The sequence below is a fragment of the Dermacentor albipictus genome, chromosome 1 (genome assembly GCF_038994185.2).
Source record: "Dermacentor albipictus isolate Rhodes 1998 colony chromosome 1, USDA_Dalb.pri_finalv2, whole genome shotgun sequence".
NCBI classification, from domain to species: Eukaryota; Metazoa; Arthropoda; class Arachnida; order Ixodida; family Ixodidae; genus Dermacentor; species Dermacentor albipictus.
In genome coordinates, this window is record NC_091821.1 from 203,628,222 (window position 1) to 203,644,553 (window position 16,332).

At 48.3% G+C, this 16,332-nt stretch overlaps 1 protein-coding gene across 2 annotated transcripts; it reads right to left on the bottom strand.

The window, feature by feature from the left end:
• Positions 1 to 910: 910 nt before the first annotated feature.
• LOC139054152 (uncharacterized) lies at positions 911 to 15,279 on the bottom strand. 2 transcript variants are annotated; one of them, XM_070530758.1, is made up of 7 exons: positions 15,078 to 15,279; positions 14,925 to 15,012; positions 13,666 to 13,765; positions 12,569 to 12,659; positions 6,617 to 6,740; positions 1,710 to 1,965; positions 911 to 1,248 (listed from the first exon to the last, which is right to left on the bottom strand). In XM_070530758.1, exons 1-7 carry the CDS (start codon positions 15,085 to 15,087, stop codon positions 1,087 to 1,089), a joined length of 831 nt encoding a protein of 276 aa, XP_070386859.1. In that variant the 5' UTR covers positions 15,088 to 15,279; the 3' UTR covers positions 911 to 1,086. The 2 variants fall into 2 exon arrangements, with proteins under 2 accessions (XP_070386859.1, XP_070386858.1); XM_070530757.1 differs by having other exon boundaries at positions 15,075 to 15,278.
• Between the last annotated feature and the right edge of the window lie 1,053 nt (positions 15,280 to 16,332).

Here is a 16,332-nt window from a genome sequence, read left to right on the forward strand (position 1 = left end):
CTGCATGAGCGCGCTGCGAAAGTAGCGTGCGTTCCGCGAGCCGGGTTCGTGTCGAGAAATCCTCGTGTAGCTCCTGAAATGTATCGCGACTTCCATTTTCGATGGCAGATCCTTGTTGCGCACCTCAGAACTAGCGCACAAAATGGCCCGATATGAAATTTCCATTCGGTTATCAACTTATTTAGGCCTGTGATTGGATCTCAAAATCTTCAGTGGTCGTATATGAGGCCCGTGCTTACATGCAGTAGTGGAATTCCAAAAGTAAAAATAAAAATGTTAATAATGTTAGATAACGAATACACGCAATGCCGGACGAGCGGGTATTGCGTGTCACAACACGGGCAATGCGTATGTCGCTCGAACAGGCAGACAAGGACGCGGAATACTATGAGCTTTTACTTCTGTAACCTAGGTTCAGTAGAAGCACATCCTTAACACGGCAGATACACATCTGTAGACGTAGGAAAACAGCGAATGCCCCGCTCTCTCTCGTCGTAATTTATTGCCTTTCCGCCCGTACACGACGGATGCATCATTTCGTGTCAACGCACAGCTTCCCCTCACGGGGCACGAAAACAAGATAAGTCATGGGATGCCGCACGGCGACCCTAAACCCATCATTTATCGACGGCCAGCATGCCCAAGGGTGCTCCGTGGTGTCACGTTATTTACGACCTTCCGTCACGGCCACATTTTGGCATCCTCCGATGAGAGAGAGAGAGAGAGAGAGAGAGAGAGAGAGCTTTTCAAAGACATTACGCGCGTTCTCATTACGTAGGCGCTTGATCCCCTGCGTACACCGCTCGCTGAAAACACTCTAAGCTTGCACAAAGCGAGATCCCGGAGTTACGCGTACGCTGACCGGTTGCGCGAAGCCGCGGAGTTGGAGAAATAAATTAGGCAACACAAGTATACCCCTCGTGGAGCCGTATTTATTTACATGAGCGGAGCCGTACTGTCGTTCAGGAAGCGATGAGCGGTCGCCCATCGGCCCGTTGGGACGGACAAGCAGGCGGACGCGTGGTTAACGCACTCGCTCGCAGCTTCGTGGCACGCACGCGCATGGCGCCCGCCCAGGGATTCGCCTCATCGACAGAAGAACCATATGCAGTAGTGCTTGTGGCAGAAGTTCTCGCCGATGTTGTCCACGCGGATCCAGAGGCGGTATACTTGAACCATTAGGCCGAACACCACCAACGCCAACAAGGCCACGGTCACGTGGATGACAGTGCAGGAACTGCTTGCTTCCTGCGGCGGAAAGCATGATTGAACAGCTGAGAGAAGGCACGGCGGGAAGGGGATGCCAAGAGAGTTCTTCGGACAGGATAAACGCACTTCTGCATGGCTGAGGATTTTTGAGTAATATGTTGCTCACATTATATGTGATCATTATTGTATAGATGACGTGGCAAACAAGAAGTGAAAACCCGAAGTTGCCCGCACGCCGTCCAACAGCGTGCGCTGGTTACGCTTTGCAGCATGATGTCGCGCGAACGCTTTCTATGCAAGCTTGTGTTCTCTTTTAATCGTTACTCAGCCACTTGAAACGCGTGCTGCTTTTGTGGAGATCCACCTTGTGGCGTACTTCGAACTCGGAAGACGTGGATGACGAGACTCACTCTCCGGCATTTTGGCGTCGCAGTATCGAGTGAACCGGACACGGCCCAGAGCCGTCGCCGGTCGTACACGGTTTCGTCTGCTATACGCACCTGTCGGGCCGGGACGACACGCTCAGGAGGGACGTCCTGCGGTTGCGGCCGGGCCTCCGATCTCCAGCGCTCCGACCAATCGACCGTAGGCACCGCCGGCCGATCCGCCTCTTTCTCGTCCGCATGCTGGTCCTCCGCGTGCCGGTCCTCCGCATGCCGATAAGGCCGTTCCGGGAGCGTCACGTGGGCAACTGCGGGAGGTGGCGGCAATGGCTGCGGCCTGCTTATCTCGGGCGCCCTTAGCTGCACGGTGTGGCTGCGAAGGAACGCCGCACGCGGAACATGCACAGTTCCTTAAGGCCTCATACACTGTCCTTCAACATAATGTGAATCACGAATAATTAAAATGAACGAGGCTGCGTCTTCGTATTTGCCATGTTTGTATGAAAACGACGTGATACGACTCATCATATAGGAAGTTCTGACCAGGGGCATATTCATAGGTCAGTCTAGGACGGTGGGGCGAGTATGTTATTTTTTTATTTAACGTCGATAAACCAGGTGTTTGGTCTCTGACCGTCACAATAAGCTTAAGTCAGATTAAGAAGCGAATGCATTTTTTTTTGTTGTGCGTGTAAAATTTTTATATTCTATCAAATACTGAATATGTTCCCACGCATATACGGGTAATATATTTTTGAAGGGATATAATTAGAAGCATTATGAACAATTCTAACTTTCTAACGCTCTTGGAAAACCTTGAAGCCAAGTATGTCCTCCAATGCATTGTATAGGTTGTTTCAAATAATATAACTTGCATAGCGTGTTCGCTGCAATACGTTTGCCCGAAGCGAAAGTATGCAGCAGTAAACTATTTGAAGCTACCATTGTTTATACAAAGAAGAAAGATTATGACGAGAACAGCTGAATAATGATCACGTTTTGACAAAATCCAAACAAATTTAAATTACAGTGAAAGCTCGTTAATTCGAACTTCAATAATTCGAATTTATGGATAATTCGAACTGTACGATTTGGTCCGGCCAAGCTCCATAGAAGTCTATGTATAAAAAAGTCCGTTAATTCGAACGCGAGAAGGTTCCCCTCACGGATAATTCGAACTACGCTCGCCTGGCACACGGCCAGAGAAACGCGCCTACTGCCTACACACAAGGCTGTATTGCCTCCGAAACAGAGAGAACGGCGAGAGAAGGCAAAATCGGACAAAAATCTAACCGACGCGGGGTCAGCCAGAAGGCAGCCGCGGCTGCCGCCTCTCCGTTCTAAGTAACCTCGGAGACTTCTTGCCCGTTGCGAATCTCGGAGGCTTTGCAAATCTTGTACAGCTGCTAATGTTGTGCGGAGGTGGCACGGCAAGCTCCAAAACACAGCGAATCAAGTACGTCGCAGCTGCGCTTGCAATCAAGAACCAACGAATCAGGGCCTTCGCCACCTTCACATGTTCAGCGTCTTTGTCTCGGCAGTCTTCATCCGTTGTGCACCTCTGTTTTCAGCTTAGGAGGTATCGGCCGTCACGATTCATTGGGATGGTGTTAAGCATCGGCTAACGTTCGTTTCGGTGGACATCGGTGGTGTGGCACAGTCGGACCCAGAGCTTCGACTTGAAGATGGCATGTGCCCGCGGCACACGCCATCACTTTTTGACACGCCAAATTTCTGACATTCCCGACTGCTTCCAAATCGCAGTGTACTGTTGGCCTCCTTCACTTTCGTTAGTTCGAACTTTCGTTAATTCGAACTGAAGCGGCTTCCCCTTGCGGTTCGAATTAACGAGCTTTAACGAGAACGACTCACGATTAAAAAGGACAGAGACAGTGCTATTACTGGTTGAACATTGCAGCTTAGTAGCTCCTTGTTTTTCTGGTGCGGGGAGTACCGGGTAAACAATAAAAATGAAATTCTGGGGTTTCCCGTGCCAAAACTACAATCTCATTACGAGGCACACCGTAGTGGCTGGGGGGACAGAAATAATTTTGTCAATCTGGGGTTCTTTAACGTGCACCTACCCAAACCTGAGTACACGAGCGTTCTATTTTCTTTTTATTTCGCCCCTTTCGAAATGCGACCGCCCCGGCCGGTATCGAATCCGCGACCTCGAGCTTAGCAGCGCAACGCCATAGCCACTAAGCTACCACGGTGGGTAAAACATCGGGTACTTCAGTGAGTGAAGTGGGAGGATGGGCGGAGTGTCGGCTGTTTGGAACACTTTGTTGCTTTAATACATGCTCTTGAAATTCGAAGCATATCACGCGGTTATCTGGCGTCTTAACATATTCTGGCTGAAAACAACAATCTATAGAAAGCTGAAAAAAAAAAAGAAACAGACAGACAGACTTAACTCAAGTTGACATTACGTGAAGCGAAGCATTCTAGATGTGTGTGGCTCATGAACCATGTGTGGGATTTAAAAATATGCAAATGCGTGTGAAGCTGGACAGATCCAAGGTAATGTTGTTTGCCGTCGCTTGGAGATACTGAGATTACCTTTTTGCATTGCGCCTAATTACTTATTATAGTCTTAATTAATTAATCAACTTGTCAAATATTACAATTCGACGAAACATGTCAATGAGAAAATTGTAGAGCAACATGAACAACTCCCGACACAGCTTTCTGTTGCTCAATACGTGCTACAGAAATGTATTTTTCCGAGCGTGAAAGAAGCCCGTGAATAGGCAGTTTATTGTCTTGATGCACTCGTGGTGTTTCGGATGCGTCGGTTTCTTCTGTAGTGCAAGTGTGTATCGAAACGCGCCAAACGCCTCAACGCGTTGGCTTGCGCGCGTTGTCAACGCGAGATGCCGCTTGTCAACGCGTGCGTCCTTGGCTTGACGGTTTCAATGTCAGGCTTGTGTGCTGAAGATCCTGTGTTCGAATTCTGCCGTCGGACAATGTTATTGACGCTTATTCAAATACAACACCGTATTTTGTTGAGTATGATGCGCTTGCAAGGTCACAAAGCCGTTTGAAGCTAAATGGACGAAGTTTAGGTAAAGGCGTTGTACTAACCATCATTCCCACGGAGGAAGGGAAAACTGAGGAGAGGTAGTCACGTGGTATTTTTCGCTGTAGCGGCCACGTTGTCGTGGCACAATGCTGGTTTTGTTATGAAGGTGTGCGTCATGTGTGTGCTACTCCGTATAGGTCTCGTACCGCGGCAAGGGCGTCGTGTGTACAGGATTGCGTTAGCCTCCGCGTTTTGTTCCTCTGGGTTGTGGCCTGATGGGATTGGAAGGAGTAAGAAGCGCGAAACGAGCGCTCATGCAACCCCTGGGAATGCAACGTTCTGGGAATATATTTGCCATCTTCGGTGGATTCATGCTAACGTGTCACCATAGACTGAAACCACTGTGCTTCAGAAATATTGACGCTCACTTAAGTATCCTTACGTGATTTGAAATGCGAAAGCATAATGATTTCTCTAATTAATTGGGTACGTCCACGATACGTGACGTCATGCATTGTCACGTGTCCTTCACAACTCTACCCTAATCCACTTTGCTCTAATTTGTACCAGCCTTAATCCACTTTAATTCACCTTCATTCACTTTACTTCACTCCAATTCACTTTATTTGACTTTAATTCACATGAATTACCCATAATTACTACTAATTAATGTTGTTATATTATTTACCATCTTCTGTGTTACTACTGACGTCATACGAGACGCTGAGGCATCACATTGATTTTTTGTACCATTCGCTGCGGACAACGCCGGCTTTTCTGCCTCATGGGAATAATGCTTTCGCATTAATGTGTACAACCGCGAGCAAATGTATATAAACCAGGGATTGCGCGATAAAGCCTATTCTCTTATCTGCCTGTGAATGCAAGTTGAAATTGAGGACTGCAGTCCAAACTTGGCATTGCTGACTTTCCAGTGTACTCGTCAATTTCAGTTTGTGCACGTTAACTGCACACAAATTAAGTTTTTTAGGTGACCCTGCGGTCCGTAAATTTTTGCTCACGGGTGTACGATAAACGCCCTGCAGGTCAGTGACAGCTGTGCAGTGTTCCTGCTTCGGACAGCGGACGATGCATTTAGGGCACGCAAAAATGCCATGTGGAAGGATGGGAAAGAAGCGGCTGCTGTGAGTATAATTAAGGGACGAACCCTCCTTACCGCAGATATCTGTGCGCTCGAGGGGCTCAGGGATGTGGAAGTTGGCGGATGCTGCGCAAGAGTGAACGAGGCTCGACAGAAGAACGTACGCAACGAGTCTTTTGTTCATCTAGAATGCAGTGTCATCATTCTTTATCGATGATAGGTAATCCGATCCGAATAGACGCTGCCATAATTTATGACGTCACTAGTGCTGGCGCGCAAATATCATGGTGGCGTCGCCACTTAAGTCTTGCTTTGCCGTCTTTCCTGCATTGCCAAGCGTCCTTGCATGGTAAGGGTTACCTTTTTTGTTATTGCAAAACCGCAATTTACTAATACAGTTTACCATGATATTCATTTTTAGTGTCCCTTCAGCGAACTCCAGAAGGTCAAGATTAATACGAAATATTTCACTACAGGGCGTAAATACAGTCACTGTGTTTTCGTACTTAAAACTTCATCACTCAGCCTCAGTTCTCGTACCTATCTTTTCTGCCTTCCCTTCTCGTTACCGATATCCTTTCGTTACATGCCTGATTACGGGTATTCGACACCCTATATATATGCTTGACATCCGGGGACTATTCAACGAAAGTTTTAGCCCGAGGCTTGTTAAAAAAGAGAGATTCCGTATACAAGGGAGCCGCATACTTCTAAAGGATTGTTCCACTCCTATTCTCTTTAGTTTTTATCATCCGTCGCGTCGAGCTGCCGTTACAAAATTCTCTCTGAACAGTCTGGCCCACGTATATTGCATTTGGTCTGCACGCGACGTCAAGGAGCAAGCAGAGAAAGGCCCACGGCCGTTCATCAACACTCGTGCCGCGGTGCATCGCTCACCGGACGCGCGACACCTTGTTGGCGGGCACCAGGCGCCACTTATCCTCGATCGCCTTGTCGCTGTTGGTCGGGTTGACGTGTATGGCCAGGATCTCAATCTGGGCCTGGTCGGCTCGCCTCGTGCCTGCGTCGTGCAGCGCGCGCGCCTTCAGTTCGCGGCCCCGGCACCTATTTACGCGCGATGACACAGAACCACAAGCTCCCCAATTAATAACTATAGCGCTTTATACGTGGACCGATATCCTTCAATAACCCTGTTCGCACATATTCGGCGGGAAAATATTGGAAATGACGGCCAGTTTTGGTCTTTTTAAGGGATTTTGCAACCACATCACTGCGTCAGTAACGTCGGCGTGCACGTCACGCATTTCGGAGTATTATTGCAGAAACAACTATGTGGACACTCCAGGCGCATATCTGCCGTCTTCGTCACCGCGATGTTCCGTATAAAGTCCCAGGGCGATGAAAACGTCGCCGCGCGCCGTATGCTGTAGTGCGAGTGAAAGCGTGCTAGGGTGAGCCGACGATGGTGGCTCAATCTTGCGCGCGTAAGGGGGGAAACCGGGGAGGAAGTGCGCCGTCTACCCTCGCGCGAAAGGCGTCGGAGTGGGGGGCTTTGTACTCCGGCGGCGGGTGCGCATGGCGTGGCTGCGCGGGCGCTATCTTGAAAGCGACCTGCAATGGGGACGGAGTGCGCCGAGTGCTGATAGCTTCGTGTGCGCGGTGTTCTCGCCGCTTAGTTCGCGATGAAACGAGATGCAGAACGAAGGTCAATTCGCTCGCTGCTGCTGCCGCGATTCCTCACTCCAGCGTTTTGACAGCAAGTGCACGCCGTCATCAAGTGAGATGTGTTCACGTTTGCTTGTGCGCGCGTGGCACCATGCTTGTTAATTTAGTTGGTAAGCGAATGTTTACAAGTTTATACGGCCGATAACACTGCTATCCTTACTTCGAATAGGTATCTACTAATTAGTTATCGCAATCGATGCTTCGCCTTTTGGGCGACATCTTTTTCTTGTACTTGCTCTATTTTCGTGCAGGAAAAGTAGCCAAAATTTACTGACTTATTTTTTCACGTTCAAGTGCAACCACAATAATTTATGTGTAAATAATTAACCAGACACATGCAGACGTTCACAAAATCCATGGCGTGACCGAGAAGAGGTACGGGAATTTCGACGTGGCGTCGCACCCGTTCATCGTTTTTGCGCCCTCTCTGGCAAGGCTTTTCTCGCGGTTAAGACGAGTCTAATTGGTATTTCAGTCTAAAACATTTTGAAATTTATCCAGTGCTGGGCGGAATCGAACCCTCAAGCACGGCAGCCCGACGCTTTACGTAGGGGTGCGCGAATATTCAAAACTTTCGAATAACGATTCGACTATTGTCCTATTCAATTCGTTCCTCGGATCAAATAGTTACTATTCGACTTGGTCCTCGGGCGGAACAGTCGTCATTCGAAAATCTGAATAGTTTCGAATAGTTTTTCTAATGCTTCTCGTCTTTGACGCTACAGGGTGAGACAAATTGAAGCAAAAATGTGATAAGTTTCATCCCCATCCACAGGGGACATAACGTACGTGCGCTGCGTCTCTCAGGCTGCCAGACTTTTCAGGCTAAACACAATCACTCGCAGTAACACGCTCTTGGTAGTATCTTAGATGCACCACCTGTGTCCTCTCATCGCAATTAATATACGTTTAATGGCAACATATTCGATGCAAAAATGGCACCAAAGAAAATTTTCTTTTTTTTTGCTGTGCCATCGCCGCAGACACGCATTTCCACGCATTTGGTCGCAAAAGTATACACAGACGTGATCTCGCCCACAAACCTGCCCTTTTATACTTTATTTTCCTAAAACTATTATTTAATATTACTTAAACTTTTTAAACGCATGACCGCATATGCTTCGAAGAACCTTGAGTTTGCGAATAAACTGCTCAGTTGTTCATAATGTGCCCTTCGTGCTTTTAATAAAGCACGCTTTATAATGTACAGTGTAATCACAGAAAGTTTCCAATGTTGTGAGTACCATAATGTGAATTTTTTTTATATTATAATGGTGAGAAGGCTGCACATAATTTGCCAGCTATTAAAAAATATTCGATATTTCACTCGATTCGCTTCTGGTACTGTTCGATTCGCTGTGTACAACTACTATTCGCACACCCCTACTTTAGTGCGCTGCGCCACAAACGCCAGTGGGGAAGGACGGATTATTTCTCCGTGTTCGCACGCACCGGCGCGCCACGCATCTCTGACACCACGCCCGGACTTTGCGGGCGCGCCTCTAGATGGCGCAGCGTGTCTAACGGGAAGTGCAAAAGAGGAGCAATGCTGTAGTACACACCTCATACATGACGCATTTGGGCTATTCGCATAGTTGGATACTCAATGTAGATGAGTTCTTCCCGAATTATTTTTTAAGCTAAATTATTTAGAGCGTTCTGACGCTTACCAGTATTTCTTGTTAGGTTGAGAAGATTCGTGCTGTCGTTTAAGGCAAACAGAAGTGCAAAAATGATCACCTCAATAACCCTTTAATGAGAGAGACCGCACAAAAGTGTCATTCCTACATCCGGCCACTGCATACAATTGTCACCAAGGCGACATTTTTTTTTTTTCAAAGGACCTAGAGGAGGCCGAAGGCACTTTCGTCAGAGCACTTTTAAAGTCATAACTGTTCCGCGAAGCGCAACGTGTTTCCTTTCTCGCGTATACTACTTCGCTGGCAAGCCTTGATCAGACGCCCTTTACAGCATCAGCAATCAGCCTTTAAAAAAAAGAAGAAAAAAAGAAAGAAAACGCTCGTGACAGTCACCGACGTCAATGTCGAGCGTTGGTTTCTGCGACACAGCAGCAGAAATCTTTGACTTTCAATGACTTGGACTTTGCCCAAACATTTCCACTAACCCTTCCGCGCTACCTCCTTGATATAACCGAGTCTTGCGGTATACGTTCCCGGAATCAGCAAAGAGATGACTCAGAGACGACGTGTGCTGGGGTTGTGCACAATGCCAAGCTCCGGCTGCGTGTGTGGCTGTGTCCTTTAAAAGAGCGCGCTTCACATAGATCACCCGGACAGCACGCACTGATGGTTATTATGTATCTAGGGAAATATTCGATCGATCCTGCATAGCTGTAGGAGTCGCGTGCGAAGCTGATGTGCTCACCCACAGCAGCTAAGCTCGATCTTCACATTCGCAGTTTTCTGTTTGGCGCGATAAGCATCAATAAGCACTACGCGCACTACGCATTTAAACTAGCAGAAGTGCAACGTTTACTTTTTGCTGGTGGGACGTGAAAAAGGCGACTAAAAGAACCCGCCCCCTGATCGGTTTTCTTTGCCGTAGAACGTGTCGTTTTATTCCGCCGTCTATTTTGCAGCCCGTTAGCCTTTTCAGCCCAATTGCAAGGGTCCGCATAGTAGATGCCGCTGTACAGCACAGTCTGTGTGGTAGATAAGTTATTTACCACGACCGCTATCAAAATACGCATAAGTATCGATAGCAGCAGTTTCGAGATTAGCGTTGTTTTGTTTTTTACTAAAATATTTTACCTGCTCTTACGATCGTTGATTACATGACATATAGCACGCGGGAAGCAGACTTCCTCTTGGAACCTCCAAATCAGCCTTTAGAATTCCATCACTTTTTCAACTGCAGTAAAAACTCGAACTCTGATATTTCAAAATACTGGTTAAGTCGAACTTTATTTCGTGACTCGGTGTCAAATTCGTGTATTTTTCACTTCTTATCTCGAAATGTATTTGTGACATACTCGGGATACCTCGAAATATCGCCTGCCAAAATGTCACGAAAAAGTAATTACCCGAAGATTTCCACACTTTGTGCGCAGCTGCGATATCGCCAAAAAGTGACAGGGCCGCACGTTTGTAGCGAATTCCACTTCATTCTAAGCCACTCCATAGCCGCGTTTACAGGAATACGACAGAATGCAACAATAGCGCCTCACGTTTCCTAGAACATTACGAGGAATGCTATGCACCAGCTTTTACATAGCGTATTACCCCTGGTGCGATCGCACATCGAAGGCAAACCAGCGCTATCCGGCGTCGCCATCGGGGTCGCCATTTTCTCGCCAATCTTGCTGCCCCGCAGCTCGGCGAGCGCAGCAGATCCGCAGGAAACTCTCTTCCCATAATTCCTAATACGATGTGATTGTTTGCATGCGCTCCGAAAGTCGACTTAATCGTCTCAGTCCACCCCTGTCTGGCGCGACACGCTTTCCTAACGCACTAGCCCCGTTTACATGGATACGATGCGCTAGAAAGCTGATGTGGTGCAGTGCAATGCGCCACTTGTCGCATTCATCTAAACACGACTTATCATCCGTCGTTCACGGCCGGCTGATATCTCATTGATAATGCGGACGGAGTTTCGCTCTGACCCCTGACGAAGCGCGATAAGCGCGAGAAGGTACACGTGACCTCCGCCTCATGCATGCTCACGTGAGCGCGGGGCATCATCAACTCGCTTGTTCGCCGTGCTCTGCGTTTGTATGTTTGTGAATCCTCACGGGGTGGCATGTATCGGATGCCGAGCCGCACAATATCTTGCAAAAGTGATCTACCGAAAATACCGCTCCTGGAATATTCAGCTTTTGCGAGAAATTTAGCGGCTACTGGCGCCTCATTTCAAAGGCTCAATGTGGTCTATGCGAGCCCACGGACTTTTATTTTCGTGAATTCGCTTATCTCGAAACTCCGCTTATCTCGAAATTTTCTCTAGTTTTTACAATCTCGAGTTAACGGAGTTTTTCTTCGATACGTTTGGTTCACTTCAGCAGCCCCCCCCCCCTCTTTTTTTTTACGAACGTACACAATGCACATGCTCAAAAACGCAGCAAAAAGTGAAGCAGCAAAAATGCAAAGATCGAGACGTAGTAAGTGCTTGCAATGTAGAAAGTTGAGTGCGCCCACAGGGTATGCATTGATATTGAGTTTTATACGTCCCATCGGAACGTACTGCAATGTGAGCTCGCTTTATGTCAATCGTCGTACTGAATGGCATTTAAACGTTATCAGCGTGCGAATTCGGGATAGTAGTCTTATCCTTCGACAATGCTAAATTTGGGTATGGCGTATGAAGCGATAGGCGAGCGGCTATGTGAGATCGAAGAGTGTGCAGACTTTTTACTCCACGTTTCCCGCGTGGAGGTCGAAGAGTTGTTATCAAACTTGCCGTAGTTGACGAAGTGCCAATAAACAAGTGCCAATCGATCGGAGGACCATGCAGGGCAACACGAGCGTGTATGGTAAGTGGATTCTCCCGCGTATACACAATTATCTGAGTTAAACTTTATGATAGGCTGTACAGCGTCTCTGCAGGATCTTTATCTTACTGACGACTTCATTTAATCAGGCTCACCTGCACAGGCTCACGCGGAAGTAGGCGTTTTGTAAGAGCAGCTTAAGAACGCTTATATATCCACATGTTCGTGACTTCATAAATGATTTTTCGTTTTATTTCAGTCGTTCGTTGTTTTACTTAGGAAGCTTCAGCGTCTGCTAGATTGAGATTTAGGCGATGATGAATATTTCAAGTGAGCACGAGTCGGAGGTCCGAATCCAGGTTCACGAACAAGCGCGATGTCAAGCGGCACTTGAAACCTGCATGCACACAGTAAGTAATCTACGTCCGTGCGGGGTTCGCCGGTGGTGCCGTCCTGTCTGCATATAACAAGCAACAAACGACAACGTCTATGGGTGAAGGTGGGATGGGGGGTTGGGGCATGGACAGAGGCCCGGTGCTCGTACGTTTGCACCATGGTGCACGCGGAGCTCCTAAATCATAACGCCAGATGGCTGACCTCAGTATACTCGCGGTGGTCAGTCAGCCTGCGTTATAATTCAAGAACGGCAACCTCACTTGAGGTCAGGTATACCCGATGCTTGTAAGGCGATGCTCCTTGCAGCGCGTTTGACTCACTTGGACGCACTTTGAACTTGAGCGGCACCTTCTCGTTAGGCTTGAGAACGCCGTGGTCGGGGTTGAACTGAAGTCCGTTGGCCTTTGTTATCTTTAAATAGAAGAATGTTCCCACACGTGTTACCGTGCGAAATGCAAAGCGACGTTACGCGAAATCGCGCGCGCACGCGTTATGCGTAGCGGGGCGGTAACCCCCTGGCTCTGCTAAACGGTCTCAGCGGCAGCAGCGCTTCAAGGAGCAAATATTTTTGCGCTTTTCTCACAATTATGCCGGCATGCTGTGGCCAGTAAACTTGCCAGTCGTTACGCCATTTTTTTTTTCGCTCTAGAAGAGAGCTAATTGCTTAAAAGATTCACCCCTCAAACAATGTACTGAAAAATAAAGCAAAAAAATGGCAAAACACTGCAACTAATTCTCACAGTGATATGCAACTTTACAAATTTGGCTGGTCGGAATCTGACGCTATCAAAGGGATTTGCTCAACAAATACCATTGAATGGCGTGTATATCTATATATCCGGTACCGAACATCGAAAAACAAATCGTAAGGTGATTTCAGACTGCACGTGTCTTGCAGCAAAGATATAGTTGTCGCCCATCAAGCCCTTGTTATTTACCGCCTCCTTACGGTTAGGGGAACGGCAGGCATATGCACCTCGCCACTGTGGCCTCCTCCCCCAACACTTCGTCTTTGCGAGCAGCCATTATGCCAGCATGCTTGTTCTTGCTGTAATACATCGTAATACGGCAAGTGTAGTAGCTCGAGTGAGCCTCGGCTGTCGGGTACAGTGAAATTACCTTCAGCCAGCGACCTTATTGACCCCGCAGAGGAACAGGTATACACGGAGGCACCGTTGCCACCGCTTCGATGCATTCATCACCGCGCTCATCGAGCTCCACTGCGAAGGTAAACGAGCTGCGCGAACCACTACTTGTAGAATAACACGAGGAATGCTCATGCTGGAAGCTGCGCCATGGCGGTACCCGGGCGCCTCCTCGAACCATGCAGTACTCTCATATATAATGCGAAGTACGATTTCAGAGTGCGAGTCATCATTTGCGAACGTGAAGGCAAACAATGAGCAACGAAAATTACCCTGTAGGCCACATTGCGCGAACTCCCGTTGCCGAACTCGCACGCTTCGTACTGCAGATCCGGGTCGCTTTCTTGAACTTTGATGAAAGAGGCCGGTTTGCTGAGGAGTACAAATGTCAAGGAGTTATTAGAAAAAATGAGAAGATATACTGCGCATTTTTTTTTACTATACGGAGTTTTTTTTTTAAATATCGCTTGTAGTAGATAGCACGATTCTAGTGCTTGAGCTGGATTACTCGCAGAGGCGCACATTTGTTCAAAGAATTTGTTCCCAGTGACGTACTATTGCAAACTTGCAATAGCACGTAATTACTACTTGCAAACTCACCATGCATCTTCAATTCGCAGATTGCAATATGTCGTAAAGTAATTAGTTAAACTTTATTCGTGAAATTTGATCAATTAGTCGATTGTATGTTTTTATTTATCGTGTAGGTCCGCCTCTTGGAGAAATCCAGCTCAAGGATTAAGATTGTGCTATGTGCCGCAGGTAGCCGAATTTAAAGAAGAAACGCTGTATGGCCTAAAAAAAAAAACAGAAAATCCTGGTGTAGGCAAAGACAACTTATCTACATAATATATAGCTTAGAGACTAAATAAAAGAATCGGGAACAAACAAAGAATTCGTAGTTATATTCGCACGAAACCTTATTCTTCGCCAACTCGCTGCCGTGAGATCAAGTCTGAGGCGATGAATTTATCAATTTTCCTCGGTCTCTGACTAAATTGGGCACGAAACAAGTTCACAGAAACATCGCGGTATGTCAAAGTTGTCGATGCGGACAATCGCATATATATATATATATATATATATATATATATATATATATATATATATATATATATATATATATATATATATATATATATATATATATATATATATATATATATATATATATATATATAGAATTGAATATATATAGAATTGAGCTGTCTGCCACAGGCAACCTTTAAAAAATTTTGAAAGTGTTCGCTGAAACACCCTGTATGTACGTTACAGACCTCTTCGTAGTGGAAGCAAGAAATGTAGTCGGTCAGAAGTGTATAGTGTCCCTTTGAAAGAAAAAAAAAAAGATCCGAGGTGATCAATACCGACTCGGAAACCTTCATTCGCGTGCCTTTGAGGCTTATAAAAAAAAACTCGTCCTCAATTAACCGTCGCCTTCGTAAAGACACGACGCGCACAACCGAACAGCGAACGTCGCAGACAGACGGAGCACGTCGGAAGAGCGCGCCCCCGCCAGCGGCGGACTCACCTCACCCACGTGTGGGGACCCTTGGGCTTCTTGTCCCTGTCCAGGATCAGCGCCTTGTACTCCCAGACGGTCTCCTCGACCTTGTCATCTGCGGGCGGAGCGCGGCGGTGAGCGCCGCTGCGCGCCAGCTTGCGGGAGGCCGCCACTCACTGCCTGTCGTCATGGCGGCGGCCGGGGCACGGGCCTCCGCGAAGGCCGGCGACCGGGCGAAGGAGCATAGCGGTGCCGCCGCGACGCCGTCCGCCCAAGACGTGCACCGCCGCCGCCGCTGCTGGTGGCTCCGCTCTCGCGCCGTCGCCCCGTGGCGGCGTCTGCCGAGCCCTATTCTCCCATTCACTGCACGCTATATATAGTCATGTGCGAACGTAGGCGGAAAGAAAAAAAAAAAAGAAGGGCCCGAGAAATCCGCCTACTTTTTTGGCCAGTCCCCCCGGTAGTGGGTAAGCGCCATCGTTATGGGGTACAAGAACACAGCCAGACACAGCGCTGAATTGGATTGGGAAAACGTTTATTGAGCCTGCAGTAAAGCGCGCAGGCGCGCTTCGGACGTGGCCTACGTCGTCATCGTGGCGGGTGCTCTGCGAGGATCCCCGCTCGCCGTTGTCGGCTCGCCAGGCTCCTGCCTAGCCAGCACCTCGATGACCTGCTAGACGACCTGGAGTTGTTTTTCTTGGTCGTCGCTCCGCGTTGCTTCCTCGAGCTACCGCGGTATACGTCCTGAGTTAGCTTCGCTTGGATGTTTGGAGCAATCCCATAGCATGTGCTCGAATGTGGCCGTCTCCCTGCAGCACGCTCTGCACTTGTCATCGGGGTGCGATTATGGGTACATCCTATGCAATAGCGCCGGGCTTGGAAGCGTTCTCGCTTGTAGTTTCCTGAACAGCACGGCCTGCGACCTGCTCAGTCTTTTGCAGGGCGACGGGAGAAGTCTGCGGGCCAGCCGAAAGGCCTCGGTCAGTTCGGTCATCCTGTCTTTGGCGCCGAACCACAGCGGACGGCCGTTGCCTTTGGCGCGGTCGGTTAGTCCTCGCGCTCGGGCGTGTGCCGTTTCGTTGCGATTGGCATTCTTCTCCGACGCTTGTCCTGCGTGCGCCGGGAACCACTTGATTCGAGTCCTCTTGTCGCTGTCTGCCTGTCGGAGCAGTATGCGTGCCGCCGTTGAGGCAATTCTTCCTTTAGCGTAGTTCCTCACCGCCTGTCTGGAGTCGCTGAGGATCGTGTGGCATTATCGGCCTACGATGGCCAGGCCGATGGCTATTTCTTCTGCTTCCTCCACTTGCTTGCTCGATGTGCTGGCGGTCACCCGCACGTTGCCTCCGGAGTCGACCACCGCAATCGCGAAGCCGTTGCGGCCGGCATATTCTCCTGTCTAAATACATGTAGAAGGTGAATTAGTTTTTCTCGGCAA